This window comes from Neopelma chrysocephalum, unplaced genomic scaffold, assembly GCF_003984885.1.
Source record: "Neopelma chrysocephalum unplaced genomic scaffold, ASM398488v2 Primary Assembly neopelma1_22b, whole genome shotgun sequence".
NCBI lineage: Eukaryota > Metazoa > Chordata > Aves > Passeriformes > Pipridae > Neopelma > Neopelma chrysocephalum.
Window position 1 is genome coordinate 29,389,149 of NW_020897690.1, and position 14,682 is coordinate 29,403,830.

Consider the following 14,682-nt stretch of genomic DNA (forward strand, 5'->3'; position numbering starts at 1 on the left):
TCTCCTTTATATTTTCTATTTGCTGAGTAAGAGCTGAAGTGGGGTCATGTTAAACACTTGATCTAGTTTCAATATTAATGCCTCACTTGTGAAACGTGTGTGGGTTGTTTCATATAATTTATCCTCTTGATGGAAGTTTGTTTGGACTGGAGAGACTACAGTGCTGGTGCTCACCGCTCCTGAGATATAAACCCAATATAACCCCAGAACTGGATGGCCAGCACTGTCTATGCTTTGTCTGCCACAGGTGTCTTCTTAGGAAAGGGCTTCTTAACTGAGACAGGAATAAAATAAATACTTGTTCAGCTTTATCAGATTATTCCTATCATATAGCTAGCTTGACTTGTCAGACATTTCCACACAGACGTTGCTATTCTTGTAATTATATTTTTAAATGATAAGCTATATTTATCTTTTCTCCTAGCAGATAGTAAACAAAGCCTCTCTGTTGTGTTTTTTTGGGGGGACGAGGGTTGTTGTTGTTGCTGCATCCAAGAGTGACTAAGCAAAAATGGTGTCTTATACCAATAAACAAGTTTAAATCAAGTTTTTCTGAATTAGTTCAGTAGCCTTCAGCTTCCTTATGTATCTGAAAGTGTTTCATTAACACTGTGACAGTCACAGTCTTAAGCAAAGCTGGGTGGATCACAAGCTCTGTGTGCTTAGAAGATGCCCCAGTGCCGCAGGCCTCACTGGAAATGCTGACATATCACTTTCCTGGGAAAGGAGGGACTCAGCAAGAATTCATGCAGTAGGCCTTTTTAAAATTTCATTTTCAATTTTTTGACTCCTCCCCGTTTGAGGGTTCCCTGTGATTACTGGCTCAGGAACTACGTCTGATTTCTGAGTCGGCTAATGGGCAGCTAATGGGCTTTCCTTTTATTGGGAGCCTCAACCCTTCTTACTTGTCCGGAACTGGCTTTACTGGACTCACAAGGCTTGGGATGCTCAAGGCTTTAACAAGATTTAAGATTTTGTAATATTTAATACTGTAAATTGTTTTCAATAATATGAATTTAATGAGCTCTTAAATATCATACATCATTAATAAATGGAAAATAAAAACTGACTGACCAGTTGAAAAAGCCCCTTATTCAAGGTTAAGGGTGAAACTGAGCTTTTTTCCCAACATGCCCTGAATGGTCCTTATTTCAATAGTAGCACTAAAAGGAACAAACAAGAATGGAGAGCTTTGCCACTACCAGAAATAGTTGCATTCTGCACTAAAGAAGCTTTGAGCGTATCAGCAGTTACTGGGTGAACAAAGGTAAATAAAAAGTTCACCATGAAATACCTCCTGTTTTTACTCAATGAAAAGAAACATTGAAACTTTCTAAAAAAAGATCCAACTTGAATAGTATCAGAGTTACTAATGAAGTCAGAAGAGTTTTTAAGCCATGGTACAGCTTTTAACTGGCGTAAGGAAGAAGAGTGTGCAGCTAGCACATATTAAGTCAGTATTAAGGCAGAAACGAACAAGGGGTATTTTTAAGTGGTTATGATTGCATATTGATTTTTGGCCTGTAAGGAAGATCCAGAGACCTAAGTAGAATAATAACATGCTAGTCAGAACTAAATAATGATACTCTACCCCATTGACAAGTAAGTTTTTTGAGGTGCACTGCATGCCTCATGTGAGATTCTTTGTATTGTTTGTCTTCTTGAGAGTGGTAGATATTTACTGAATGACACATTCTTGGTTCCTTGGGTAATTTTCCATCAGCTCCTCAGTAAGAAATACCTGGGAAGTTGGTACTTGCCCCAGATATTCACATTTTAGTTTGGGGGGTGGCGGTGGGGCTGGGGTGGGTCAGAGAGCGAGATTGAGAAGGAGACAAAGTATAGGAATGTACTGTGTATTCATGTGAGAATGATTGAGCTAATGGTGAAGATAAGGTAGGTAGCCTATGCTAGTTTATTTAAGATATGCACAGGCATGAAGGAGCACGTCTGTAATGAGGAATTGCGGGAAGGTATTTGAAAGAATGATTTTACATTTGCTTCTTTGCCCATATGGTTCCAAGTTACTCCTTCATCAGCAGTCTCAGTCCTTCAAAATTGTTTTAACTGTCTTTTGCCACTATCCTGCCTAAAGCTCTCCTCCTGTAAGGTGTGTGCTGAGCTCATGGTTGCTGGCAAGCTTGACTTTTTTGGTAATAAGTTGCTTTCATGCCTGAGAAATTGTGTCTACGTAAAAAAGGTAGATGGTTGCAGTGCTAGGCTGGCGCTTAGTTCTCCCTTTACACCCGTAAGATCTCTGAGACGTTTCCCGAACCTTATTCTGACATCAGCTCAATGCCTGCTGATGCTGTAAAATGGAATCTGACATGGACAATCTCTCTTTACCAAGCAGCTGCTGGGCACTGCCAGACTACTGGAAAATGGAAAAATCCAGCCAGACCCATTCTGAATTCAGGGTTCTGACAAAACCTCTGGATGTTGCAAAGCATACTCCTCTGTATTTTTATGTGGGGATAAATTTCTTCAGTGAAACGTGTTTAATGTTTGCTCTCTTCCAGACAAAATTTTTTTTTTTTTCCCCAGTGGGAGGGGATTTGTTAGAAAAGTTTGTTGCTAATACCAACAGTCAGAACATTTTGCAAGAGTGCAGGGTGGTTAGGTGTGCTTTTCAAACACTAACTTAAAAAGCCTTGGTTTTATACCAGTATCTTTTTTTTTTTAATTTGATTAGATTGTGCAGTGCATTTCACTAACCTTTTATACTGCATCTTTCAGCCCAAAACAAACTAGCTGTCAAGTAAAACAATTGTCTTACCAAATAGATCCAAGAAAATGTATAAGTTAATTAAAATAAAAATAAGGACATTTATTTTATAAAAGACCTTCTGTAGTCAAACAGGTCTTACGAGTAAGTCAAAGTGTTTTCTCTACTATGTTGCAGGCAAATTATGCACCCATTCTATTAGTCCTATGAAAATGTATAACTACCACAGATTATTTGGAAATCATTCACTACTGTCAAGCACCACAGCTGCTCAGCAGTATCTCTGACAATGGTGTCAGATGTTCAGCTGCATTTGGGCAGTATGACACAAGCACTCAAAGAGGAGATTGCTCTAATTCAAAATGCCTTTCCAAACTGAGATGAGAGTGAATGGTCAAGAAAGACACCTTGCTGGAGACAGTTCCTTGACTCCTCTTCCCCTTTTTGTATTCTCATACCGTTCTGCTGTCGTGTGGTGGGGTCTTTGCTGGCTAGGATGCAACTGTTATGAACTAGGTAAATAAATGTTTGAGGCTGCACTATTAAGTAGTCAATTATTAGAGAGAAATCCCTGTCCTTAAGGTCCAATGATTAGCAAACCTCCTACCAATCTAAGAAATAACCAATATTCTTTTGCTTAATAGGATAGAATAGGACCCCTAGATCAGTGTCTGAGTATGAAATGCAAATGTAGATAGGTATGTTTTTGGATAAGAATGCACCTTTTTAAAATCACCTTTCTATACCATTTTTATTCCTCTATTTTGCTGGTTTTGCTGGAGAGAGTAAATACTGGAGACACCTTTTAGATTCTGTGTGAAATCTTATGCCTTTGGAAGACTTTCCCAATACTTGTTGTTTCCATTTCCTTTCTGTCTCTGTCAATAGCATTGATGGAGCTGTTTAACACCAGTTTTAACAGTTGTCTTTTTTTTGGTTGTTTTTTGTTTTTTTTTTTTTTAGGAATACCTGATATTTAGGGCAGAGTAGTGCCAAATTCACTTTGCCAAAGGGGTCATCTCTTGTGTGCTTGCTGGTCTAAAGCCAGGCTTGTGCTATTGACTGAAATTCTGTGATTCACCCTTGTTGGCTTGAATCTACACAAATGTGCTTATACCAAAGTGCAACTTTGGCTATATGAAAGCAGCCTGGAAGATGGGAATAGTCTCTGGCTTTCCTAGAGCATGGACTGCAGCAACTGTCCCTTGGGCCCCCTGGGTCATTCCTGACTGCACAGATCATCTAACAGCACTGTGGCAACTGCAGTTATTAAGAATGGCTAGGAAAATATTTTCGGTTAAAACAGTGTAAGTGATAGGTGGGCACACAGCAGTATTTGTTTTTGAAGACCTCCTTCAAGTTTCTAGAACAATCTCAACCTATTGGACCAGACAGCTTTTTGGAGACTCCTAGCAAGGCCAGAGAGAATGGGGAATCAACCCTTAGAAGAAGGATGTGTAAGCTAAAGCTTAATGAACAGTTAGCCATGAAGAAAGAGATAGAGAAGCTATGAGACCATTAAAGGCCCGCCTAAGAGCCAGGAGGGCCCAGAGCATAGGCAAAGTACCTTCTGAGTTGTCATATTTAATTTAAGAGTATCAATTAAAAACAGATTAAATTCATATGTGATCCAATTTGACTCAGTATGCTTGGGTCACCCTAACCTACACAGATTTCCCCAAGTTCTTCTGGTAATACTGGCTCCACATAACATGTGGCATTGCTAGCTGTCACTTGAAGATGATGGCTATTACTAAACCTCTCCTCTCCTCAGTTCAAGCTATCCAGTTCAGATACTGGTGCCCAGCCTCTTTCAGTTCTTTGGCATAGCCCCTAGCGCAGGAGCTAGAATTACAGCCCGAGTCATCTCTCTTTTCCCTTTTCTGTTTCAGGATGACAATGGACGCTCTGCAACTAGCGAACACTGCCTTTGCGGTTGATATGTTCAAAAAACTATGTGAGAAGGACAAAACAGCCAATATTATTTTTTCCCCACTGTGTACCTCAACTTCTCTGGCTCTGGCATATAAAGCTACGAAAGGTGATACTGCAGACCAAATGAAACAGGTAAACTGTCAACAACCTGTTTTGTGGCTGCAAAATTATATGGCTGTTGTAGGTGTCTTTCTTATTTATTATTGTTAATATTCTACTGGATGTCTGTTTCCTTTAAATCAGACTTCAAGCCACCCATCTGAATTTCCTGAAGGGTTCCACACTCCATGGCCCCACACAACAAGAGACAAAACCTGTCATAAAGAAAAAACTTTTCAAGTGTGTAGAAGGCGGAAGGGAACATGGCAGAGTCCTTAACAATTGCATTAAAGCCTTGTCTCTTTTTAGTGCAGTGTTGTTTCTGGCTGCAAGCCATGGTCAAGATCACTGTGTTTTCTGGATAACTGGTTTTTTTTTTATTCAAAAACACCTAGGCTTTATAGAATTGGAAAGAATTTTGCCATTGTCTGTCAGCAGCCAGTATGCATAGCAGCCCTGCCACTGGCATTTCCCTTTTCTCCTGCAAAGCTGCTAAGAGGAGGCAGATGCAGTAGAAGGGGCACAATTTCAGCTGTGTTTCTCCTTACGAGCAGCTTGTGGTGTTCAAGGGGTTTCCAGCACCATGATGCAGCATGGCAGCCATGATTAAATCAGTTTATCAAGCTCACTCTGGTGAGCTGCCTCTTCTTCTGCCTCTGTGTAAGCAGAGATGGATCTAGTTCCTTTTTATCCCAGTGAGGGTCCCCATGGTTTCTGCAGTTACCTAAAGGTGGATTAGATGCAAATTCAGTATGCATTTGTATGCTGATAATCACCTGGCTCTGAAAGTTTCTACATATTTGAATGCATTTTCCCTCCTTTGGGAATTCCTCCCTGTACTTTCTCATTCACCGAAAGCACCCCCGAGCACAGCCTTCTGTGCCCCTACTTATGCCACAGATTACAGTGAACCTTGTGCTGTTCACAGAGCTACACTGCAATATGTCCATGAAGATCATAGAACCCTAGAAAGGTTTGGGTTGGAAGGGACCTTAAATCCCCCTGCCATGGGCAGGGAGATCTTCCACTAGACCAGGTTGCTCAGGACCCTATCCAACTTGGCTTTGAACACTTTCAGGGATGAATCTTGTAGGCATTGCAAATTTTTTTAAACAGCATTTTTCTTTTAAATTTTAAAATTAACTATAGAGGGTTTTTTTTTTCAATTTTTATTTTTAATTTTTATTTTTAATTTAAATGGCACCCTGAAGCTCTCTCACGATTCCAAAATTCAAGCGTTGTCTTTCTGATGAGAGAGTTCAACATATTAACCTGCCCTTATTTTGTTTTCACTTGTCTCTGCAATTTGCTTTGAACCATTGCATAATAATAAGTTAGCCTACACATTCACAAGTGGAGCTTTATTACACAAGCACATTTATATTTCATATTTCTCTACTGGTATTTAAAAAGTGCTGACTTCAGATACTAAGGAGAGCTTGGTATGTTTTTAAATGTAATATATCCTATTTTCCATGTTTATTCTAGCTTCTGCCTATCCCTGAGTTAGTGCTTGGGTTTTAAACACTAAATACAAAAGGAGCCAGATTGGCAGCTGTACTCTGGAACATTAAAAAACTTGAGCCAAAAGTTCTCTCAGGTAGAGAATTGCAGTAGCTGTCTCCTCCAACATAGTTCCCAGGCACAGAAGCTTTCTGTGCTTAACATGCACAGAAATAAAACTGTCAAAGGAAAAAGAAATAAGTTGAGAAAGTTTTTTCTGGGGAAATGACCATAGAGTTTGTCCATGAGAGCTGTGCTGGTGCTGTGTCCTTGGGAGTTTATTTCCTTCTGCTCCCACTGAGCAAGGAGAGGGGAGGATGTGGAAGGGTGGCTAGAAAGAGCAGCAGTTTGTTGTGTGTGTGAAGAGGTGATGTGTTCTGAGAGAAAGAGCAGGAGTGATGTACAAAGGGAAAGAAGGTCACCAATGCCTGCTATGCCTCACGCAGAAACTTGAGTCAGATGAGGAAGATTGGGCAGGCTGCCTGTAATGAAACAGCCACCATCAAAGACCCTGTAATAAATAGGCATTAAAAGTTCAGTTTGTATTTATAGGGCTATTTTCAAGCAAAGGCACCAGTAACCTCTCAACTCTGGTGCCTAAAAGCAGCAAGTTTTAGGTCAACCCTGTACTCCCTAGAACTGGACTTGTCATTCCCAGGAATTGGGAGGTGGCCATGTGTGGGTCAGCAGCCCTACTCACAGTTATACTGTGTCTACCAAAACAGACACAGTTATCTGATCAGTTTTTGCTGAAATGTCATGTGATGTCATGTATTAGTCACAGCAGTCAGAAAACTTGATGATCTGTCAAGCATTTTTAAAGGTGTAGCCCACTTCTAGAAAAGAGATTATCTGCAATCTTCATATCTTAGGAGCTCCATATTTTTGGATGGAAATGTAAGTTTGGTGAAAACATTATGACTCCATACCACAGAGTTTTAGTTGACTAAGTCACATCACCAAGCCTGAACAGCTCTACTGATTTCTTTGGACTGCTCACAGGAAAGAAATGCATTTGGTTAAAGTTCTGGTAGGATCAGGTTTTTAGATTTATGTGAGGATGTCAAATAAATAAATAAATGATTTTGAGTAACAAAAGTGAGAGGCTCTGTCATCAGCTTAAATACAAAAAGCCACAGCTCTGGTCACAAATTAGCATTATTTTTTGCTAAGCTGTTTGGAATGTTTAGATAATGATAACAAAGTATTTTACTATGTTCATTTAACAGGTACTCCATTTAAAAGATGTCAAAGACGTTTCTTTCGGATTTCAGACAATAACTTCAGATGTTTCCAAACTCAGCTCTTTCTTTGCACTGAAAATGGTCAAACGGCTGTTTGTAGACAAGTCTCTTAATCCTACCACAGTAAGTACTGCAGGAAAACTCTGGTGCTATGAATTGCTTAACCATTACGTTGACAGATTATTGTGTCAGACTGCAACGTTATTTAAAATAAATTCCTTTAATTTTGGCTGTTCCTTGACTAGACTCAAATGATGAACAGCTGCCATAGAAGTTTGTAGGAGGATGTATGAGTCTGCTGCTTGAACCCAAACTGTGCAACTATTACACCACTTCTAATTCTTTCATTAATATGCTTTAGGTCAGTAGCTACATTGGTTTTGAATGCAACATAACCTCTATGCCACATCAAAGTCTTTGCATGGCAAGTATGAGTGAAGGGGAGTATAAAAAAAGTTGGTGGTGCAAGTGTGTGTCCAGTTCACACACCCAAGTAATTACTGCATAAACTGTTGTTTTTTAATCTGTCTGTGAGGCAGAAGCCTGGCTATTGAAGCAAAACAAGTGAAGAATGTGGTGTTTGGCTTTATAATTTATGAACCTTGCAAAAAACTCAGAACAATTCTCTGTGTGTTGGGTTTTTTTCCCGAAAGTTGTCATTGAATAGGGTCCCAAGAAAGATAACATCAGACTAAAAGTCATGTTTCAGAAAACTTAGCACGCTTCAGTGATGCTATAATCAGATTGTCTGCTGTTCAGCCTCTGACACAGCAAAGGCCAATACTCATCCAGAGCAATAAATATCTCACCTGATGAGGAGAGATATGATGGGAGCAGCCTGTGGCCTTTATCTCAGTCTTACCCAGGCCTGGACTGAGGGTTGTTTTATTCTTTTGAACTCTGGTGACATGGTCACTCTTGCAGTATCAAAGTGACTTTAAAGCTGCTGATGTAATGCCATTGGACTGAACACAACCTTGGGAACAATGTGCTGGATGCAGCTGTGCATTCTGGTTGTCACATGGTTATTTAATAGCTTTCTATCATAATGAACTCCTCAACTACCCCATGGTGAAGCTTGGGAGGCTGATGTGGAAGGCTCTTAAAGAACCATTGAGTGGATGACATTTAACCAAGCATGACTTTCGTACCCTGTATCTTTCAGGACTTTGTCAACTCCACAAAGAGGCCTTTTCCATCTGAACTGGAATTAGTGGAGTTCAAAGAAAAAACCGAGGAAACCCGACAAAAAATCAACAAATCTCTTTCAGAGCTAACTGATGGTGAGTGCAGCTTAACCTTGGGGATGCTGTTTGCCTCTTTGGAGAAAGATCTTTGTCCTTGTGATACTTCTTTACTAATGATTTTAGAAGTAAATACATAGTGAAAGCAGTGGGACTAGACCTACTATTTGAACTCATGAGGATTAGCAATGTCAGCCTGTTTTGAAATCACTGACTTCACTACTGCAGCACTTCTGAAGGTGGAAATGTGAGACTGACCGTGCATTAGCCTTGGGGAAAGCTGCTCACATTTGACTGCAGCAAGATGATTTGGGAGAATGACACGTCCTGGTTGTGGAGCGTCACAAACTTCTGACACCAATACATTGAGCCCAGACCCTAACTCCTTTAAAAGCTTTATTTTAATGGGAAGTACTTGCTGGACTCTGAATTTCAGGCTGTTAATGAATATCCCACCTCCTTTTGCCAGTGAGGGTAACACAAGCAGATGTGCATCTCTTATTTGCCTTCCTACGGAAGCCTGGGCAGAGATGGCTCTGGGGTTGGTTGCCACCTGTTGCCCTCGTGTGGTACAAATAAGGAAACACGGTTTATGAGTCTAGTCCTTCCAGGCTGAAACAGGTGTCCATGTGGAAGCATCTTGCCCAGCCTGTGCAATTCGAAGACAGGACTTGCCTCCCCAGTGCTCTGAATTCAGGGTCACTTATGGCAGTGCTTGAACAGGTCTGAAACAGAGAGAGGACACGTTATTTACATCTTCTTTTTGAAGTCTGTAGCAGTATTTGGTTATTAACTGTAATCAGAGCAGCATTTTTTGTTATTCTGGTAATTTTATTCTCATATATCAGTCTAGAAATGAGTAGCTGCTAGTGTGTAACTTCCCTTCAAGTCTTACTGTCCAAATGATAAATGTTTTTTCACTTACACCTGTTGAATTTCACTGAAAAATGAGCACCTTTTTTAAGGTATTGAAAAAAAGCAGGAGACATATTTTTGATTCCATGCAAAATAAGCCAACAAAACATGTAATTTGGAGGATCTACCTTGATTCCAAATCCCATATCAAAAATTAAGCTGCAATTTTAAGTAAGTGCTTCTTTTTGAAATTTTCCATTAGAAATAAAATCTTTTATCTATGAGGTGCAGGACAAAAATGTTTTTAGTTCAGTGAAATGCTACCATATTCACTTGAAGCAATTGATATACTGTTAATGTATTGTTGTATTAACAACCACCTTGAACTTATTCACAGGCAAAATGGAGAATATTTTGAATGAGGATAGTGTAAGTGGTGAAACTCAGATCCTTCTAGTTAATGCAGCTTATTTTGTCACAAACTGGATGAAGAAGTTCCCAGAGGCAGAGATCAAAGAATGTCCTTTTAAAGTCAACAAGGTATGTTATGAAAAAAAATAAAATAAAATGGAGTACTGTTTCCTCTCATGAAGATGCAAACTTTGATCTAAGGAAATCACAACAAGACAAAATGAGAAATATTTTTTACCACAGCATTCTTAGACTCTATCTAAACCTATATGGTGTTGCCAGGGTCCCTGACTGTCCTGTTAGTATGTGAGTGAGTACATACTAGTTAGTATGAGATCTGAGTACAAGTGATCAGAAGCAGCCATTGTCTGCAAGGAGATACACATTCTCATGAGTAGCTTATTCCAAGAGATTGAAAGGTTGGAGGAACCAGAGTCTGCACCTAAAAACTAGCAGAGGTGAAGCATGAAACACTGCATTTCTCGTGGTCACAGAGCTAGTGAAATGTCTACAGTTGTTTCACCTCTTTGAGTACATCCCTTAGGTGCCTGGCCCTGTGTTTTCCTCAACAGAGGTGTTGCCCCATAAATCTTCCTCTTTCCAACCAGGCTCAGGTCTGCAGCCCTCTGCATATTAGTCCTGCTTAGCTATGAGGTCCAAATGGGTGCAGCACCTATGGCTGGTGCATTCAGGAATCTGTGACCAGTGATGAATATTGTAATCAGACAGTCAGCTTTAAACTGGGATACAAAGCTGCGCAACATTTGTGAGATAGAGTGATTATAATCCAAATATATACACATATACATATATATATAGGTGCAAAACAAAAGTTGAAGTTTCAGGTTCACTAAAAATATTAATAAATTACCTATTCAACCAATAGTTTCAGCCAAAAAATTTTAAAAAAATTATACATTCAACACTAAAATTTTTAAGTGAAACATCTCAATTTTTTTTTCCAAAGTAATGTTTTCTTCTGAATTTGAATTTTGAACGTTTCCATGTGAACAGAACATTTTTTAAACCTTCTTTATGAAATAAAGAATTTTGGGTTTTTTTGTCTTGTTTTGTTTCATTCACAAAAAGCAAAGACATAGGGATTTAGGTAAGCCTGAAATTTCTTCTTATTCTATTTCAGCTCCTGAACCAAAAAATCAATTATTCATGCAAACAGCTTGACCTTCACTGTTGAGATGTGCTCAGTGCCTGACACTTACTGGCATTATGTACATAGTATAGTTTGTAGCAATCAGGGAAAAAGGCATGAAGGGCCACCAATAGTAGGTAAATTGCTCTTTTAAGACACATCCCCAATATGTTGCTATTGTATTAAGTAGAATTCTGTCCCACTTTCCTTTGGAAAGCTGCCTACTGTAAAAAGCCAACACTGTGTTTTGCTGCTGCTTTCATTACCTATGAAAGCCAATAAATGCTGTGGTGGTAACTCAATATACCACTTCCAGGCAAGCTTGCAAGCTTTTCTGCCTCAGCATCTGATTTGTGAATTAAAAGGAATGAGAGATTGTTTCCTCTATGTTTTGCAGACTGAAACTAAACCAGTGCAGATGATGAATCTGGAAGCTACTTTTTGCCTGGGATATGTAAAAGATTTAAATGTTTCCATCCTTGAGCTTCCATGCCTTAACAAACATATAAGCATGCTCATTCTGCTACCCAAAGAAATTGAAGATGAGACCACTGGCCTGGAGCAGGTGAGAGAAAAAAGTAGAATTGCTATGATACTTCCTTGGAAACAGTCCATTTATAATGCCATATGTTTATGGAAGGTTTTTGTTATTTAAAAGCAATGCATAAGGAAACAAAAAGTAAGTTTGTGAAAATTAATAAGGCATTTTCTAAAGAACAACAATTTCTTATGTTATTTCTCTATGAAAATTTGAGAACATATTTTCACCCCTCTTCAAAGTTCATTAAGGACTAATTAATTAATTAATAATAAAATTATTTAAGATTAAAAGACAGATAATCACACAGTTCTCCTTTGTAATTTGCTGCAACTGTCCACAAATTTTAAAAGCAGGAAGAATCTGTCTTTGCATCTGGAAGATACTTTTATATGCCAGAGTTAATTACAGAGCACACATATCTCAAAATGCCTTTCCTGATAGCAATTTGTTGTGGTCCCACATTCTACCTCCTCACTTTCCAGTTTTAAAAAATTGCTCAAACAGCTGCATGTTTGATTGAGATGAGGCTCTGTATTTGGAGCATTTTTCTGTCCCAAATAGCAGCAATTTCATTACTCTGCAGGATCAGGAATAAACACTTTGGATCTCTGCAGTTGGCCAGGTGTAACCTGGGTAGGGACTGTCTCAGGTTCCTTCATACGGTTGTTGAGGTGATTGCTTATCAAAAGCTTGCCAGAGCATGCACATACAGTAGATTTCTTCTAGAGGCCAGTCCTATAGATTAAATCATCCTTGCACCAATGTAACTGAGAGTATGTTAAGCCTAAATGCTACAGTTGTGAATTGAAAAGCACAAGGTGCCTTTTGGACTTTATTTTTTGGAGACTTGATAGGAGAGAGAAGTTCAGGAATGGTCTGTTGTTTTTTAACTCTCTTTCCTTGGGCTGCTCATTAATTTCCTTTGTTCCTTTACATTTTCAGCTGGAAAAGGCACTGACTCCTGAGACATTATTACAGTGGACCAATCCTAGCATGATGGCCAACACCAAAGTGAATGTATTTCTTCCAAAGTTTAGCATAGAAGGTGACTATGACCTGAAGCCACTTCTGGAAAGCCTGGGAATGACAAATATCTTCAATGAAAGTGCATCAGATTTCTCTGAGATGTGTGATACAAAAGGTGTGGTTTTGTCAAAGATCATCCATAAAGTCTCCTTGGAAGTAAATGAACAAGGTGGCGACTCCCGAGAGGTACCAGGATATCGGATTCTGCAACATAAAGATGAATTTAAAGCTGATCATCCATTTATCTTTTTGTTTAGACATAACAAAACTCGCAATGTGATTCTCACAGGCCGATTCTGTTCTCCCTAAGCAGGGCGTATTCATTATGAAAAAGCACATTTACATTTATGGTGGTGCATGCTCCTGTAAAGCTTGTCATCCTGACAATCATCTTTGAAAGGAAATCTAAGAGGTTCATATATTGGCTGGGTAATACAATGTACTCTACATATGCAGCAGAACTAGTTTATCTCCTTATGTTTCATCCCCTTAAGCCGAAGGATTTCCATTGTAAGAAACACTTCATTGAGAAGTATCCCAGCCTCGCAACAAGAATATTCTGTTCCTCTGTGACACCTTTTTCCCAAAATGAAGTGAACTGAGAGCCTGATTTAAGGCAGACCAGGAGTTGGAAAGGGCTCTGGGAAGAAGAGCTGCATTCCTGCTCCGTAGTCAAACCACTCTCTCTTGTGACCCAGACTCTCTGGATTCCTACTGCCTCTAAGGAGAACTATGCACATGTGGTGTGGTAGCTCTCCCCTTGTACCTGGCTACACTCTGGTGGTCCAGGGTGCCCTACCAGATCCTACCAATGCTCAGTGAAACAGTGCCCAAGTTCTGCAGCATAGCTAAACTATTCAGGCTGGCATCAGAATTTGCATCTGTGAAACATCAGTCACACTGAGGCCTATGGGCGCCAGAGGCAAAAATCATGGTGGCAGAATGTATACCCAGAAGACTCTTCAGCATGAGCTACATCATTTCCCAGACTGGGGAGGTTGGATTCTTCTGTGTGGCCTTTTTTCATTCATTCCCTTCAGACATGGAAGATGGGACAAGTTCAGCACAGTTATGAGGAGCCCTGTTGTATATATCCTAAGAAAAAGAACATTATGCAATTCAAGGATAGAACACAGTTGGATTAATACTGGAAGTGCCACACTTCTAGATTCAGCATTAAGGAAACTCCTCTACAGTTACTTAACGTCTGAAGCATGAGAAAGAAATAAGGACTTCAACTTGAGTGAAATTAACATTGTAATTACTAGTCTTCAAATTCCTCATGAGATCATGGTAATCAGATTTCATTTCTATCTAAAGACTGCCTGCTGCATATGTTCAGTACTGATTTACCTAATTACTGTTCAGAATAAAGCACTATAAAACCTGTGTCAAATGAGCAATACCTCCAGTGTCAGTCTTTGTGTTCACTGACAGTGTCAGTGTTCACTCTTAACTCCCAATAAATAATGGGAATGGCAATGAACAGATTCCCTTAGGCCACAAAGTCAGAATAAAAAAAAAACCTAAGTGAATGTCTGGATTGCCCTTCTGGGCCACATGATGATAGTTTCCAGTAAGGAATATGTTACTAGCTGGTCAGGATATACAGAGAATTCAATTATCTATTCTCAAAAGATGGGAGCATTTTACTTAAGAAATCCTCTTAGTGCCTCAGGTCTGAAACTGGAAAGAGATTTCTAAATGGAAAGAGGCAACCCCTAGTATGCGTACTTTCAATATCAGAGAGCAGTGCAGTGGTTATTGAGAATTTAGAGACTGTTTTGATTCTTATCAATCCATGAGAGATTTCACAATGATTCAGTAGTTTTTGAGTTACAGTGATTCAGTAGTTTTACCTGTTTCCTTCCCTCTGTGGACTTTTAATGGGCTCTAATGCATTTTAATGCCAGAGGTTAACAGGGGTCTATATCTTTGAGGATACTGAG

The 14,682-nt window shown here is 39.4% G+C and overlaps 1 protein-coding gene across 1 annotated transcript; it reads left to right on the plus strand.

Annotated features, from left to right (window-relative positions):
• Positions 1 to 1,811: 1,811 nt before the first annotated feature.
• Positions 1,812 to 14,122, plus strand: SERPINB5 (serpin family B member 5). Its single transcript, XM_027677842.1, has 7 exons — positions 1,812 to 1,896; positions 4,618 to 4,792; positions 7,492 to 7,629; positions 8,672 to 8,789; positions 10,003 to 10,145; positions 11,564 to 11,731; positions 12,650 to 14,122. Exons 1-7 carry the CDS (start codon positions 1,871 to 1,873, stop codon positions 13,040 to 13,042), a joined length of 1,161 nt encoding a protein of 386 aa, XP_027533643.1. The 5' UTR covers positions 1,812 to 1,870; the 3' UTR covers positions 13,043 to 14,122.
• The last annotated feature ends 560 nt before the right edge of the window (positions 14,123 to 14,682 follow it).